At 58.4% G+C, this 15,793-nt stretch overlaps 2 protein-coding genes across 4 annotated transcripts; both read left to right on the top strand.

Annotated features, from left to right (window-relative positions):
* Positions 1–822: 822 nt before the first annotated feature.
* On the top strand, positions 823–13,647 carry CCDC9 (coiled-coil domain containing 9). 3 transcript variants are annotated; one of them, XM_040252441.1, is made up of 15 exons: positions 823–928; positions 2,528–2,601; positions 2,729–2,833; positions 4,585–4,680; positions 4,852–5,100; positions 6,727–6,810; positions 6,908–7,081; positions 7,334–7,515; positions 9,680–9,726; positions 9,849–9,981; positions 10,433–10,523; positions 10,616–11,021; positions 11,355–11,447; positions 12,490–12,539; positions 13,121–13,647. In XM_040252441.1, exons 2-15 carry the CDS (start codon positions 2,599–2,601, stop codon positions 13,136–13,138), a joined length of 1,731 nt encoding a protein of 576 aa, XP_040108375.1. In that variant the 5' UTR covers positions 823–928; positions 2,528–2,598; the 3' UTR covers positions 13,139–13,647. The 3 variants fall into 3 exon arrangements, with proteins under 3 accessions (XP_040108375.1, XP_040108377.1, XP_040108376.1); XM_040252442.1 differs by lacking the exon at positions 823–928 and adding an exon at positions 1,643–1,839; XM_040252443.1 differs by lacking the exons at positions 11,355–11,447; positions 12,490–12,539; positions 13,121–13,647 and having other exon boundaries at positions 10,616–11,237.
* A 366-nt stretch (positions 13,648–14,013) lies between these two features.
* On the top strand, positions 14,014–14,858 carry INAFM1 (InaF motif containing 1). The gene has a single exon (XM_040252445.1). The coding sequence runs from the start codon at positions 14,092–14,094 to the stop codon at positions 14,524–14,526; it is 435 nt and encodes a 144-aa protein (XP_040108379.1). The 5' UTR covers positions 14,014–14,091; the 3' UTR covers positions 14,527–14,858.
* The last annotated feature ends 935 nt before the right edge of the window (positions 14,859–15,793 follow it).

Below are 15,793 nucleotides of genomic sequence, written 5' to 3'. Positions count from 1 at the left end.
AAATCTGGTCTGCTCACTTACAACTGTCATCACCTCCTGTAAGGGTGTTCCATAGCATTTATCGTCACTTGCAACAATAGGTAAATTATGTCTAAGCTTTGTTTAATGTATGTAACCCTCTTGACTCTGTAGCAAAACCCAGTAGGTCCTCCTCTGAGCATCTTCCAGTTCCCTAGAAGCACCAGTTCACTCACCACAGGGCCTTTGCACAGGCTGTGTCCCCTGCCTGGACAGCCACCCCCTCTCACTCTAGCCTCATCTCTCTCACAAGACATCCCCACAGTTCTGTTTTCTGTCATTTCACATGTACTTGTGCCTTCCCTCAAGAGTCCAGGGGTGGGGTCTGCCTTGTTCATCATCTTAACCCCCACTTCCCTATCCCCCTAGTACAGAGCTGGCACTCAGGGCTGATTCAGAGGATGAAGAAGAGATTCTTTCCATTGAAAACTGTGAGCTCCTACAACTAACTATAAAGTTTCACTGGCAGGAGGGTGGGGGACCCCCGCCCACTTCCCAGCACAAGCTGGTAGGTCAGGCTTCCAGGAGTCAGTCCAGTGCCTGGCACCTACTTGTACGAACCAGGAAAGAGGAGACGCAAATAGAGACCAGAGAGAGGATGGTGTTTCCTTTCCCTGGAAGGAGGTCATGCAGGTAGAAGACAGTAGAACAAGCTTGCAGAACACTCTGTGCGCCCGCTCAACCCACTCCCGCCTCCACCCGGCGTGGGGGGTTGAGAGGAGGGGGTGTTGGCGGGGAGGAGCACCGCGCCTTTAAGGCTCCCGGAAACAGGCCTGCAAGACCGGAAGTAACCCGTTTTAGTTCCCTTCTTCACGTGGTGCAGGCCGGAAGTGACGCGCGTGGCCCGGGAGCTGCAGACGCGGAGGCCGACGGAGCCGGAGTCGCGGACGCCGCGGGGTCTCCGGGACAGGTGACCGGGGGAGGGGGCCGGGAGCGCGCCCGGAGAGGGCGGGGCCTGACGCCCCACGTGGGGGGAGCGGGCGCCGGCGCTGGCGGGGTAGCCCGCCGCCCGCGGGGGCGGGGTCAGAGTACTCCGCGGGGGGCGGGGACTGGACGCCCACATGGGAAGCTAGAAGGGTGCTGAGGGGGCGGGCCGTCGGCGGGGCAGGGCCTGGGTGGGCCGGGCTCCGGACGCATCCGGAGCTTTGGTGGGCAGCTGGGGCGGGCCCGTAAAAAGTTATGCTGGGGCTGGGGGCGGGGCCAAGTATTACCCCGTGGACTAGGGGCGGGGCCGGAAAGTTTCGCGCGTCCTGCAGTGGGTCCAGGAAGTCAGGGGCGGGGCCAGGGGCTGACCTGAGGGTCGGGGCGGGGCCAGGCGCCGGTAGGGCGGAGCCAAAAAGTTTCGCAGGAATCGGCCCCTGAGCCAAAATTTAGGGGCTCTGGGTAAGGGGCCAGACACTGACGTGCGGGGCGGGGGCGGAGACAGGGGGCGTGACCAGAGGCTGGGCTCAGCAAATCGGAGGCGGGGCCAAAGTGTTGGCTGGTGAGCCGGGGGCGGGACCGGTGCCAGAAGGCGAGGAGGAGGGGGCGGGTTTAGGCTGCTGCCTGGGGCTCCTGTGGGCGGGGCCAGGAAGTTGGCCGGGGCGGTCGGACGCCGGAAGAGGGTGGGGTTAGTGACGCGCATGTGGGCGGGGTCAGAGGTTTGGCGGGAAAGGCGGGGCCGGAAAGTTTGCCTCTCTTCGGGGCGGGGCTGTGGCGTTCCGGACCGGGTGGAGACTGGAGCCTTTCCCTAGAAAGCCGCGTGAGGGCGGGGCGGTTTTGTCTGCGTCTGGGCGGGGAGGCTATTCACCCAGGAGGCCAAACCAGACCCGGGAAGCCTGGGTTGGAGGAATCTTTGTTGGGGTGCTGGGGGCGGGGCTTTAATATCCCTGAGGGTAGGGGCAACGAATAGGAATGGGGCTCGGACTATTTTTTGAGTGTAGGGTTATAAGACGTTGCTGAAATGCCTGGGGAAGTGTTAGGTGTAGATTATTAAACGGGATGTAAGCAGCACCAGGTTGAGCAGGGGGAGTCGGACTTTCTTGCTTAGGTCGTGGGAGAGGCTCATCCTAAAGCTCTCTTGGGGTAGAGGCCTGGGTTTTAAACTCCCAGCACAGGGGTGTGGAGACTGAACTAGGATTTTCATTTTGAAGGGAGCAGTGTGGGGTGTTTCCCTAAGTGGTGGGGCGGGCCCAGAACTTTCCCAGGGTGTGTGTGACTACATTGTTTACAGAGGAATGGATGGGTCCAAAACCCTCTTGAGAGTACTGAGTCTAAACTTTTCCTGGTAGAGAGTGGGCTAGAAGAGGGGCTACAAGAAGAGGGACTGGGAGTGAGGGTGAGAATTCCTTTGGAGTGAAGGGTGTGTGTCTGTGTGTGTGTGTGTCCCTTATAGTGAAGGGAGAGTGTGTGTGTGTCCTTTGGAGTGAAGGGGTGTGTGTGCGCATTTGAGGAGCCCCCAGTCTGGAACAGGAAGAGACAGATTGAGTGGAGCCATTGGCCTTAGTCCTTCTGTTCCCTCTGCCCTCAGGAGCCCCCAGTGCTGTGTCCAGATTCTGCAGGGGAGGTTTGCTGGGACCCAGGCCCCACCCTGCCAGTGGAATGGTGAGAAGAAAAGTGGGGTCTTTGAGATCTGAGCTTTGGGGCAGGGGGCTTGGGAGGAGAGGTTCCTGGCCCGCAGACCCTGGGGCAGGTAGAGGTTTCCAGCCTCTTATCTGTCCGCCCCTCTCAGTCAGCCGCACTGGATCTGAAATCGAAGGAGGAGAAGGATGCTGAGCTGGACAAGAGGATCGAGGCTCTTCGGCGGAAGAATGAGGCCCTCATCCGGCGCTACCAGGTGCCCTAGCCCCGCCCTGGGAGACCCCATCCCCTCTCCTCCCCGCAGTGAGTTTCCCTCACCTCTCCTTTCTTAAAACCTTTTCATGACTCCTCATCACTGTCAGGGTAAAAGCCGAGGGCCTTAGCCTGGGATTCCTCCTTTCATTCCATCATTGGTTTGTTCGTTCACAAATATTCACCAGGGCCCATTGCTCAGTGGCACTGTGGCGGCAGCGGTGATGGAGGGGACCCCGGGCCTGCCTTTCCAGGGCTCACAGGCCAGTAGGGCCCCAGCCATGGCTTCAGTCAGTGATGAGCGAGTGGGCCAGCCTGGGATGGAGGAGCTCAGGGTTCTGTGAGAGCCCAGGTGGGGCTCTTCACCCAGCCTGGGGGATATTAAGGAGGACTTCCTGGAGGAGGGGATTCTGAGACTCAAAAGGTGAGTAGATGTTAGTCGGTCTTTTTTTGTTGTTGCACCGCATGTCTTGTGGGGGTCTTAGTTCCCTGACTAGGGACTGAACCCAGGCCCATGGAAGTGGAGCACGGGGTCCTAACCACTAGACCAGCAGGGAAGTCCCAGCTAGCTGAAAAGGAGAGCAGAACACTCCGCACAGAGGGGACAGTTTGTGCAGAAACTTGGAGCTTAAAGTTGGAGGGTCAGATGGAGGATATTGACCTGCAGAGACCTGCTGGGGCCCGGCCACGCAGGGCCCAGTAGGCCATAAGGCTAAGAGTTTGGACTTTTCCCTAAGGACACTGGAGAGCCATCGAGGGCTTTGAGTGGAAGTGGGGCCAGGTCAGAATAGGTTTGTAGGAAGACTCCTTTGGTTGCTGTGTGGTGGAAGATGGGAGGAGAGGACACTGGAGACAGGAAACTGGGGCAGGGTCTTCTCGGGGGGCGAGGGGTGCGGGGCCGTATGGAGAGGAGGTGCCTGGCCTGGGACAGGGCTGTTGGGAGGGACTCAGTGACTGATGGGCGGTGGCGGGAGGTGAGGAGAGGTTCCAGGATGAAGCCTAGGTCCCTGTCACAGGTGCCAGAGTAGGTGTTGGGGCTGTCCCTGAGGTAGGAGGAGGAGTAGGTTTCATTTATTCATTCTTCATGCATTCATTCATAAAAAAAGTTAAAAAGGATGTTGGGCCTCTGTTGTGTGCCAGGCAGTGTTCCAGGCTTGGGGTATACATCAGTGAACAAAACAGACAGATATCCCTGATTCAGAGTAGATTCTGTTATGGGGAGGAACCAGATAAGAAGCAAAATAGACATACTGTCATGTTGTGAAGGGGGCGGGGGGAGGGCGGGGTGGTGTGTGGAGTATGGCAGGCGAGCTGATCAGGGAAGGCCTTCCTGAGAAGGGAACCTTTGAGCAGAGACCTGCAGGAGGTGGGGGACTGGAGAATCTATGGAGAAGGGGCATTTCCGGCCAAGGGAACAGCAGGTGCAAAGCCCCTGAGGCAGGTTTGAACCTGGTATGTTCCAGGCACAGTGAGAGGGTCACAGTGAGCGAGAGGAGAGAGTGGGAGATGAGGATGGGGTGGTAACAAGAGCACGCCCTGTGGAGCCCCAGTGGCTGTGGGGGAGCCTTTGACTCTGGCTCAGAGGGTCTGGGCAGGGGAACCGCCTGGTGCGCTTAGAGGGAAGAAGTGACCAGCTTTCTTGTCTAGAGCTCCAGACAGAGGTCTGCGCTGGGGCCGACTTGGGGATATTCAGGGGACTGTGGGAATCTGGCCGGTACACAGGACTCCTGATAGCCACTCTCTCTGGTCTCCCAGGAGATTGAGGAGGATCGGAAGAAAGCTGAACTGGAGGGAGTAGCGGTGACAGGTCCCCGGAAGGGCCGCTCGGTGGAGAAGGAGAATGTGGCAGTGGTGAGCTCCACGCCAGGGTGGCCCTCGTGAGGGCGGGGGGTGAGAGTGAGACCTAAGAGCCTTCCCCGCTGCCCCAGGCCTGTGGGGCCTCGACCCTGGCAGCCGCCCTCTGGGCCTGCAGTGTCCTGGTCCCCCTGCCCCAGTGATCTTTCCCCCTTCCCCCCTTTCCAGGAGAAGAACCTGGGTCCTTCCCGGAGGTCTCCAGGGACCCCTCGGCCTCCAGGGGTCAGCAAGGGAGGCCGGATCCCCCCTCAGCACGGAGGCCGGGCAGGCATGGGCCGGACATCCCGCAGCTGGGAAGACAGTCCCGGGGAGCAGCCTCGGGGAGGTGCTGGGGGCCGCGGCCGGAGGGGTCGGGGCAGGGGTTCCCCTCATCTCTCTGGAGGTGGCGATGCCTCGATTGCCGACCGCAAATCCAAGGTAGGAGCCGAGGGGGCTGACGTCTGCCTGAAGTCCGTTGGGGACGCTCAGTGTTGTCCTGTTGCTCTTTCTGTTTTGCCCTCAAATGGATTTTCTCCTTCATCCATTGTTTACTGTCTTTGTTTTCTTTTTTGGACCCTCGCTCCGGCTCTTTTTCATCTCTTTCCCTTTCTTCTTCTCTCCCCCAGACCAGCGCTGTGGGTACTCTCCCTGTCTCTGTCTCCCGTTTTGTGCTCTGCTGTGTGCTTGGTCATCTGCCTTCCCTTCCCTTTGTCTCTTTTTGGTGGTATCTGGTGGGTTCTGTCCAGCACGCATGCTTTCCTCATTCGTGTGTGCGTGCGCACATGCTCTCTCTGGGTCATTCCCTGAATTAATTGGTAGGGAGCAGTGAGGTTCCTACTGTACCTGCTCTCCGCACCCCACCACGCAGATGAGCAGAGTGGGAAGTTGCCCAGCCTGGTGGCTTAGGGGACAACTTTCTATGAGTTCCCTGTCCTCGGGCAGCTCACTTCCCCTCTAGGAGATTCCAGTTCTCACTCTTAAGTAGGAATGAAAATCAGGTTTAAAGGTTTTTACAAGCATCGTGTGACATCAGGCATAGAAACCTTCAGATTAAGCGCTCAATGTATGTTGCTTAAGGATGTTTAGAAAGACCCCAAAGTGCCATGGCATTAATCAAATGGAAGTTTATTTCTCTCTCGTATGCTCAGTCTTGGAGATGCAAGTGTTTCCAGCATCTTGGGCACATGCTCATCTAAAATTCTGTTACCACCCGGGGTGGGGGGAGTTGTTACCTAAGAAAGGGAGGAGAATGGATGGTGGGGATCACCTGGCCATCTGTCAAGTTGTTACTGTGGCAGTTGTTGAGGGGTCCCCAACCCCTCTGCCAGGCTCAGCATTTTGCCAGAAGGATTAACAACTGAGATTTATTACAGGGAAAGAATAGAAAGCAAAATGGCTCATGAGCCAGAGTCTGGAGGATACTAGGTGCTAGCTTCCAAGAGTCTGCGTCCAGTGGAGACACAAATTGTTGTTTAGTCACTAAGTTGTGTCTGACTCTGCGACCCCGTGGGCTGTAGCCCGCCAGGCTCCTCTGTCCATGGGATTTTCCAGGCAAGAATACTGGAGTGGGTTGCCATTTCCTACTCCAGGGGATCTTCCCCACCCAGGGGTCAAACCTGTGTCTCCTGCATTGGCAGGCAGAGTCTTTACCACTGAGCTACCAGGGAAGCCCAAAGACACACAGGCTGCACTTAATTGTTCTTCATTGACAACATATGTCAAAGTTCATCTACTGGGGACTCATTAGAGAGCTAGTACCCAGGCTACTTATCCGAGGCTGGTCACATAGGTCCCCTCTGGCTAGTACACACACCAAATTCGTAGAAGGAAAGTGGGTGTTCAGCATACACTGTATTTGCAGAAAAAGTCTGGGCACGTGGAGCCCCGCTTACTGGTTAACTGTTGACAGGACGTGCAGAGAGCCAGTGTCCAGGTGCCAGCCAGGGTCTCCTTGCATAACAGGTCTAAGGAGAGAGCCTCAGATGGTGACGAACGCTCAGATTGAGTGGTTCTTTCTGACGCCCTGTGTGTCTCTCTCTGTCCTCCCCTCCTCCCGCAAACAAGGAGTGGGAGGAGCGGCGGAAGCAGAATATCGAGAAGATGAACGAGGAGATGGAGAAGATTGCAGAGTACGAGCGCAACCAGCGGGTCAGTGCCACGGGCACCACCTGGCGGTGGGGTGGAGCTGCCGGGTCGGGGGAGCGCCCCAACACCCCCACCCCCAACCAACTCCGCATGCCCGCAGGAAGGCGTGCTGGAGCCCAACCCGGTGCGGAACTTCCTGGACGACCCCCGGCGACGCAGTGGGCCCCTGGAGGAGCCTGAGCGGGACCGCCGGGAAGGCAGCCGCCGGCACGGGCGCAACTGGGGGGGCCCTGACTTCGAGCGGGTGCGCTATGGCCTCGAGCAGGAGCGGCAGGTGGGTGCGGGCGGCTGGGCCACAACTGTAGTCCAGCAGCCTGTCTCTGGGTTCCACGGGGAGGGATGTATGTTGAATGCCAGGCACAGAGCAGGAAGAGGCTGCAGCCCCGTGCTCAGGCTTCCCTCTAGTTGATGGTTGCCCCAGAGCCATACTCCACGGGCTCTTCCCAGGGGCTTAGAAGGCTTCGGGGAAGGAGTGCAGGGGTGAGAGTGGTGGGCGGAGCCGTGACTACCCATCTGCTTGGGGCAGGGCCGCAGGGCCGGCCTGGGCGGCGCCGGGGACATGACGCTCTCCATGACTGGCCGAGAGCGATCTGAGTACCTGCGCTGGAAGCAAGAGCGGGAGAAGATCGACCAGGAGCGGCTGCAGAGGCACCGCAAGCCCACCGGCCAGTGGCGGCGGGAGTGGGACGCGGAGAAGACGGATGGCATGTGAGTCTCTGCCTTGTCCGCGCCCGTGGGGCTCCTCGACCTTGGCCCTGACCTCTGGCTCCTTGGCCTATCTCGGGTTTCTCATCCTGTGTATCGGTTAGCACGGGCTAGGTAACACTGAGTGAGCATTGCCTAATCTCAGGGCACAGAAAAGCGTTTCTTTTTCCTTTTTTTTTTTAAACACCTAAAGCATTTTGTATTAGGGTATAGCGAGTGTAACAACAAATGTTGTAATAGTTTCAGGTGAAGAGCAAAAGGACTCAGCCATACGGTTTTTTACAACCATTTATTTATTTATGTATTGGCTGCGTCGGGACTTAGTTATGATGTGCAGGCTCTTCATTGTAACCTGCAGGCTCCAGGGTGCCTGGGCTCAGCTCTTGTGGCAAGCAGGCTTAGTTGCTCCGGGGCCTGTAGGGTCTTAGCTTGCCCGACCAGGGATTGAGCCCAAATCCTCTGTCCTGGAAGGTGGATTCTTAACCACTGGACCGCCAGGGAAGTCCCGAAACATTACTTTCTCCTGTGCTCACTGGTCTTCTAAGTTGGCCTGATTCAGGCTGGACTGGAAGCTGTGGGTCCAGCTGGGGTTGAACTCACTTCCGCCCTGCACGTGTACATTCTGGGGTTCGCGCTGAGGGAAGGGGCTGCTGGGGGAAGCACTGGCCATAGTATTAGCAGATGTGCAGGAGGGAGAGTGAGACACTTCCCCGTCTGTTAGCCAGCAGACCCCACCTTGCTGCGGCAGGAAATTACACTCTGTCAACTTGATAGTACTGCAGTGATTCCACAGCCAAGGGTGCGGATGTGAGTTCTCATGCAGGGAGGGCGTGAAGAATTATAGCAATGACCCCTTGGCATCCTTCTGTCATCCCTTTCACCGTGTCCCCCACCTGCCCAAGCACCTTATCCTGGTGGCATTACTATTCTCAGGTCTGACTCTGTCGCCTCTCGGGTCCCAGGAAACATCCCATTAGTCAAACTTAAAGCGAAGGCATCATCCACAGGAGGGTTGACTGCCATAGCAAAGGTGGAAAAGATTCTGGAAGACCTGCTGAATGGCAATCTTAAGATGGACAGCTGTCGTTTTTACATCTTCCTCTATCCTTTGCCACAGTGCTGGCTAAAGAAAGAGGATCTTGTCTGTGTGCCTGGAGGTCGGAGCATTTATTTTTGGATTGTGAGCTAAGCCTTTGCCAGTGTGAGAAACATTTTGCACAGCTATCGTAGCTGATGTTTCTGAAGGGGAGGCAGGTGAGCTTTTGTGGAGATGTTCTTGGGCTTAAGACTGAGAAAGTCCTCTTAGGTCCCCACAGCAGCCTGCAGCAAGGCTCACGTTTGCATTGAATAGAGCAAATTGTGCAGTGAATAGAGCTAATGTCACATGCTGAAGAATAGTGAAGCAGAGTATGGAGAGGGTTGGAGGCTACTGTTTCAGACCTAGATAACGTATGTAATTGGGCTTCCCAGGTGGCGCTAGTGGTAAAGAACCCACCTGCCAATGCAGGAGGCATAAGAGATGAGGATTCAATCCCTGGGTCAGGAAGACCCCCTGGAGGAGGGCACGGCAACCCACTCTAGTATTCTTGCCTGGAGAATCCCATGGACAGTGGAGCCTGGTGGGCTGCAGTCCATGCGGTCGCAGAAAGTTGGACATGACTGAAGCAACTTAGCACGCAACACAATGTATGTAATAATACGTGATTGGAAAGGTTAGGAAGGCCTCTAAGTTGAGGCCTGAAGGAGGTAACGGAGCGGGCCCCAGAGAGATGGGAGGAAGCGAGCCCCGGGAGCAGCATGTGCAAATGTCGTGAGGCAGGACCTCTGTGGTAGGAGAACTTGCTAAGCTCGGGAGGTGAGAGAGAGTGATGGAGCTGAGGCTGGACAGGAAGCTGGGGATGTTGAACTTGTACATTCTTGTTGAGGTGGGGAATTGCTGTCAAATACTGATCATTTTTCTGTTTGTACTACCACGTCACATGTGCCTTTTGTCTTTCACCTGATCCTGAGCTTTAATCAGTGACACGCTCCCCCATCCAGGTTGATGACCTTGCGGTCTGTGATCTTGATTTCTAACTGTGGCCCCTACCTCCCCCGATGACTCTTCCCGCCCTACCTGTTCTCCCTGTGCGACCAGCTGCCTGCTCACCCTTTTCTCTTTCCCAAGGTTCAAGGATGGCCCAGCCGTGGCCCTGGAACCATCCCACCGCTATGGTGAGTGGGAGTTCTTGGGTAGGGTGAGGCAGCTGGCTAGGCTGGGGGGGTTGGGGCAGGGTGGGGTAGGGATACCTTATACTGTGCCCTCTACCCCCAACTTCCCCTGGGTTTTATTGCAGATGACCAGGCTTGGGCCCGGCCCCCCAAGCCCCCCACTTTCAGGGAGTTCCTGTCCCAGCACAAAACTGAGGTCAGCCGCAGAAAGAAGAAGAGCAGCCGACCCCAGCCTAAGGCAGCGCCCCGTGCCTACAGGTGGGGGCCCCTTCCCCTTGCACATGCACAACCCCAGCGGGACTGTGTGGCTCTACCCCTGGTTGTTCTCTGGCTTGTGGGTTTGGGGGATATTTCTGTCCTTTCTTGGCCCTGTCTGTCTCTTGGGCACTCGTCTCCCTGTGGGTCAGGCACTTGGTTTCGGGGGCGTCGGGGCCTGGCTGTCACTTTAGCCTCATCTGTCCCCTCCTGCCCTCCCACCCGTCTCTTCTGCCCACCTGGCCCCTCTCTGCCTGGTCACCTCTGACACCCGGGACACACGCCCTGTTTCCTCCTCGGTGCTCTAGCCTGCCGGCTCCTTGTCTGGAAATCCCGAAGACCCGCTCTCTCCACCTGTTGAATCTTGCAGCTCTGTGTCTGGGGATGAGCCTAGGGTGGGAAGCCCCTTCCTCCTGTCCATCTGGGCTTTATTCCTTTCCTCTGTCCCCTCCAGTGACCACGATGACCGCTGGGAGACGAAGGAGGCCGTGTCCGCAGCTCCCGAGCCCCCGCAACCTGCTCTCCCCAAGGAGGCACCCACGCAGGTAGGGCAGGCTCTCAGCTCCTGGCAGGCAGCACGGTGTGGGGGTGCCTGTGGCCTGCAGCCTCTCCCTGACCTGCCTCGTGTTCCTCATAGCTGCCTGAGACCCTGGCCCCTGCCCATCGGCCTCCTGAGGATGAAGGCGAGGAGGGCGAGGATGAAGGGGAGGATGGAGAGGATGAGGAGTGGGAAGACGTGAGTGAGGATGACGAGGAGGAGATCGAGGAAGAAGAGGAGGCTGATGATGAGGAGGAAGAACCAGCCGGAGATCACCAACCCCAGGAGGCTGAGCCCAGTGGGAGCCCCAGCGGGAGCCCCACCAGGGAACACAGTGACAAAGAGCCCGCCAGGCCGGAAGAGCCCCTGCCACTCCCCCAGGCCCCTGCCACACCTTCCAGCCCCTTCTCGCCCCCCGGGGGCCACCACCCTGTGTCCGACTGGGGTGAAGAGATGGAGCTGAATTCTCCCCGGACCGCCCACCCGGCAGATGCTGTCTCTCCGGGTGAGGCCTGGCCGTTTGAAAATGCATGAAGCTGGCTGCTTGTGTGTGTGCTCGAGGGGTGCATGGGGGACCCTCAGGACCCTGGGACCCCGTGTGCCCTGGTGGCTAGGGGGGACAGTCCATGCCTGTCTCTAGAAGGCCCACCCCCAGATCCTGCCCTGCCCTGAGCCATTCAGAGCGCCCTCCCCAATAAAGAGATCACTTCCTCAAATGACACTTCCCACGTGTGTCCTTAAACCCCCTCTCACTCCCCCAGAGCCTTCTGTCTTGGTTGGGGGGTGGGGCGCGGTATTTGGAGGGGAATGGGCTTGACTGGGCCTCCCCCTTCCCCAGGAGGTGACCAGCCAGTCCCTGCCTCCTTGGAGAGTGGGCCCAGCGCCCCAGGAACCCAGAAAGCTGAAGAGGAGGGGTCTGAGGCAGCTCCAGGTTGGGGGAGTGGCTGGGGTGGTGGAGGTGGCTTTCCTTCTGATTCCTCTTGGGTTGAGGGGAGGAGAGTTTGGGGGCAGTAGAATGGAGTGGATTCGTCTCCATTATGGGTGTGGGGTAGCTGCTGGCCCGGGGATGGGGGAAGGGGGGAGCTGCTGGGTGGGAACGAATCCAGGGTCAAGGGGGTGGAGCTATAGGGAGGACTTCCCAGAGGCCGAGTCACTAGGAATTGAGTGTGTTTGGGGGTGAGTGGGTGGAGCCAGGGTGGGATTAGGAGGTTGAGGGCTACCCCAGGGGTTCTGCAAAGTAATCTAGAAACAAGGGGGTGGGTTAAATTGATACGAGCTCAGAGCAGGATTTGAACTACAAATCGGTCTATTTAAAAATAAAGAACCGGGGAGGAGTAAGGGATCTAGCTGTGGGCGTGGTTACAGTTTTGAGGTGTAAATTAGTAAATGGGGTCAATTAGAATAGAAATACATAACACACTGGGGTAAAAATTGTGGAGTCTAGCGGACTTGGAGCAACAGGCAGAACCCAGTCTCCACCTCCACCAGGCGGAAGCCGGGTTGTGGACCTCCGACCTTCCCAAGGAGTAGGGGTTAGGACTTGGGGGCATAGCCAAGGAAGGTCTGGTTAGGACTCAGAAGGTGGGCAAGGGAAGTGGAGGTAGATCCTGTAGGGCAGGCTTGCTAGAGGTTGGCTTATGTCCGTGGGGGTGAGGCTGGGATGAGAGAGGACAGAGTTTAGGGATGGCGGCTGAGGTCGGGGTACCCGAAGCGCTTTGTCTTTGGGTCACGTGACTGCGATCTCGCTCTGTCAGATTATGTATTCGATGGTAAACAGGGATCTGTTGTGGGTGTGTGTGTCTGCGTAGATCCTCTCCGAGGATTAAAGGAGCCTGAGACTCGTAAACCGCTTAACGCAGGGTGGGCGGCAGCCAGGCTTGGTGGGGTGGAGGGGCGGGGCTAGGGTGTCCGGGGGCCGGCGGTGGGGGGCGGGGTTACTGTTGCCCTCAGGTGACCGCCTCTTCTCTTCGCAGAGGCGGACCCCGAGGGCCAAGAGACGGCAGAGATCGCCGACTTCGAGAGGGTGCGTTTCTGCAAAGTGGTGGCGGCCGCTTCGCCACCGGGGGCCGCCCGCTGACCGCGCCCGCCGACTGCGGCCTCCGCCGACTGCGCCCTCTGCGCTCTGCACTAACCTTCCGCCGCCTCACTCCTCTACCCTCAGCTTCCGCCACTTCAGCCAGGAGAGGGTTAAATGTAAGGGCGGGGGGAGGAGCCAGGGATAGTGAACCGGGTGGGGCCAGGGCAATAGTCCAGGCTCACACATAGGGGGCGCCGTGGCACAAGGGTGGCTGAGACATCCCCGAGTTACCCACTTTTGGAGGCCATGGGGGTGTAGGTGCCAGTTCCCCGGGCCGTTTTCCGCCTCCAGGAACTTACATCTGGGGCATGGCTTAATAACCAGTGACTCTTGAAGGACCTGACTTCCCCGGCCGCAGAACTGGTCCCTATTAAACGCAGTGCTTCCGCTAACCTTTGAACTGTATTTCTGGCGGGGCCAGGCTGGGTTGCTGTGCTTGGCGGGCTTGTCCATGGCGGCAGAGGCGGGAGGAAGGGGCTCTTTCTTCCTTCACCCCCCTGATACGTCTTCCCTCCCCCCTCCCACAGGCCTCCCCGAATTCCTGAAGACGCTGCTGGGAGGGGACTGACGCTTCCCCCCCTTGATGGGGAGGGGGAGGCAGGAGGGGCTTAGTCTGGATCTCCGAGCTGTGCTCTGTCCTCCCCGGAGCCCATTGACCCTATGGCTTTAGAGAGGGAGAAATTGAGGGTGGTGGGGGAGGAGCTGGGGAGGGGGCGTGACTGGGTTGTGGGGCGGAGCTGGAGCTTCGGGGTCTGAATTTAGATCTGAAGACAAAATATGGAGGAAGAGGCGCGTCCAACGAGGGGCGTGGTTAGGATGTTTGGGGCCCGCATTTTAATGGAGTTTAAAACAAGGAAAGGTGTTAGGACGTGAGGTAGAACCACAGCGCAGATTTAGATGAGAATCCAGCATCAGAGAGCTTGGTTTAGAATGGGGTGCTCAAACTAGTGGAGTGAGGAGGAGAAAAGAGGCGGAATCTGGATTGAAGATAGATGAGGGTAGGGGGAGAAGACGGTGGAATCGAATGCTGGAGTAGCGTTTAACTTGGCTAAAGGCAAATTACAACTGGGGCAGGATTTAAAGGCTTGAGCTTGGCAAGGGAGCGGCGAAGCTAGATGCCGGGGAGAAGTCTTGAGTTCCGAAAGGGGATGGGTAGGGCGCGGGGAAGAGGAGAGAAGAGAGCGGAGGTAAGCTCCGGGGCGGGCATAACGCCGAAGCCTGGTAGGAGTCGGCTGGGCCGAGACCAACATTTGAGAAAAAGCGAGGTATTGCATGCTTGGGGCGGGGTCAGAATGCTGTAGTTAAGCTTTGGCTTGCTAGTGTTTGGCCGGAGGCTGAGGAGGGGGCGGGCCTGGAGCGCGGAAGAGGCCCGCCCGTTCGGGGGCGTGCCCACGCTGGCGGGGGCGGGGTTGGGCAGGGAGAGTTAGCGCGGAGGCGGTCCCCTGGAGGGGGGCGGGCCCTGTGCGGGCTGTGGCTCCGGGCCGAGTGGGCTGCGGGGATGCGGGGCACGAGCTGCGTGGGCGGCGGCGGCGAGAGCCCGGGTGGCGCTGGGCTGAGCGAGGGCCCGCGAGGCCGTTGGCTGCGCCTAGCCCCGGTCTGCGCCTACTTTCTCTGCGTCTCGTTGGCTGCCGTGTTGCTCGCTGTCTACTACGGTCTCATTTGGGTTCCCACGCGGCCCCCTGCAGCCCCAGCCGGCCCGCCGCCCAGCGCGCAGTCCTCTCCGTGCGGAGCCCGCGCGGGTGCGCTGCCTGCCCCGGCGCCCGCTGCCGCCTCGGTCTCTTGCCTCCCGGGAGCCCCTGGAGGGCCGAGACCCCAGCTCGAGCTGCCGCGCAGCCGCCGCCGCCGCTACAGCGACCCCAGCCGCCGCCGCCGCCCGAGCCGCCAGACGCTGGGGAAGACGCAGGAGGCCGCGGGGGGCCGAGGACCCGGGTAACCTTCCTTTTCACCCAAGATGGACCGCCAGCTTTCGAGAGCCCGGCGCCCTCGCCGCGGATGCGCCGGTTCCGAATTGGTGTCTGGCTTCCTCTTCATGACTAGCGTCTGCGGAGCTGTCATCCTGAAGAATGGGGGGCGAAGGGGAGCCGGCTCTAGTCCTCGATCCTCGCAGCTCCTCCGCCGTCAGGCCGGGTCCTCCACCAGGCAGACCCCATACTGATCACTGCCTCCTGCTCCTCCCTCCGTAGGATTCTGTGCACGGAGCCCTCAGCCTGACCCTCTCCCTCCGTGTGCCTCTATCCACCTGCAATAAACTCCAGCCCCAGCTGCCTCGTGTTGTGTTTGTCGTGTTGTCTGCAGAGGGGCCTCCCCTCTCAAGATTGTGAGGGCAAGCCCTTCCTGGCATCACAGCATTGCCTCTCACTCTGGGTGGGCTGTGTGCGTTTTCCCCTTCCCTGGGCGGGGATAGTGGTGGTGTCATTTTCTTCTTCCATCGCCATCGTGTATTTTCTGGGTTGGGGTAAGGAGAAGACGCTTATCCGCAACAAGGTAGTTGAAGGTCAGACGGTATGAAGGACTTTGCAGATTTTTGCATGCTTGCAGAGGACAAGTGCCTCTGGAGGGGAGAAAAGGGCTGGCCTCCGGTAATAGCACAGGAGACGAGACGAGAGATGGGGTGATCTCAGCGAGAACTGGGTTTCTGAGGATTGTGATTTGTATAACTACAGTGTCCGGAACGGAAGCTAAATCATCTGGAGAAGTCAGGATACTGCTGAAAGAGCATGAGTTCACATTCCTGGGAGCTGAGAGATGAGCGTGGACAGGCGTGGTGGTAGGACCCCTCTGGAAATCACAGAGGAAACTATCAAAGCACCCAGCTGCCTTTGAAGCTTAGTACTGCCTCTCTGGTCTGCAATGTTGCCTGCAAACCAAGGCAGGGCAACCTGAGTCCTGCTAAAAAGAGGTGGCTGAGTCCGTTTTCCTACCCAGACGACTAAGGTCTAGCTCTGGGCAGGGTATAGGACCTTACGAGCAGGAAGTGATTTCCTGTCTGACCACCTCCCTTGAACTGGAGACTTCCTTAGGATGGTGAAGTGGAGCCTCTTTGAGACTAGGACAGCTGTCCATCTGTACCCAGCTAGGAATGTCAATTTGTTTACCTCCCCTCCTTCCTTCTACCCCTCCAGCACCACTTCCCAGAGGGTGTCTCCAGGATGAATGGAATTCAGGAAGCCGGCACTCCTTTCCAGTTAGAGTAGATGGTC

Source organism: Oryx dammah, unplaced genomic scaffold, assembly GCF_014754425.2.
Source record: "Oryx dammah isolate SB20612 unplaced genomic scaffold, SCBI_Odam_1.1 HiC_scaffold_13, whole genome shotgun sequence".
Lineage (NCBI taxonomy): Eukaryota > Metazoa > Chordata > Mammalia > Artiodactyla > Bovidae > Oryx > Oryx dammah.
The sequence above is the reverse complement of the archived record's forward strand: the minus strand, read 5'-3'. Positions and strand labels throughout refer to the sequence as shown.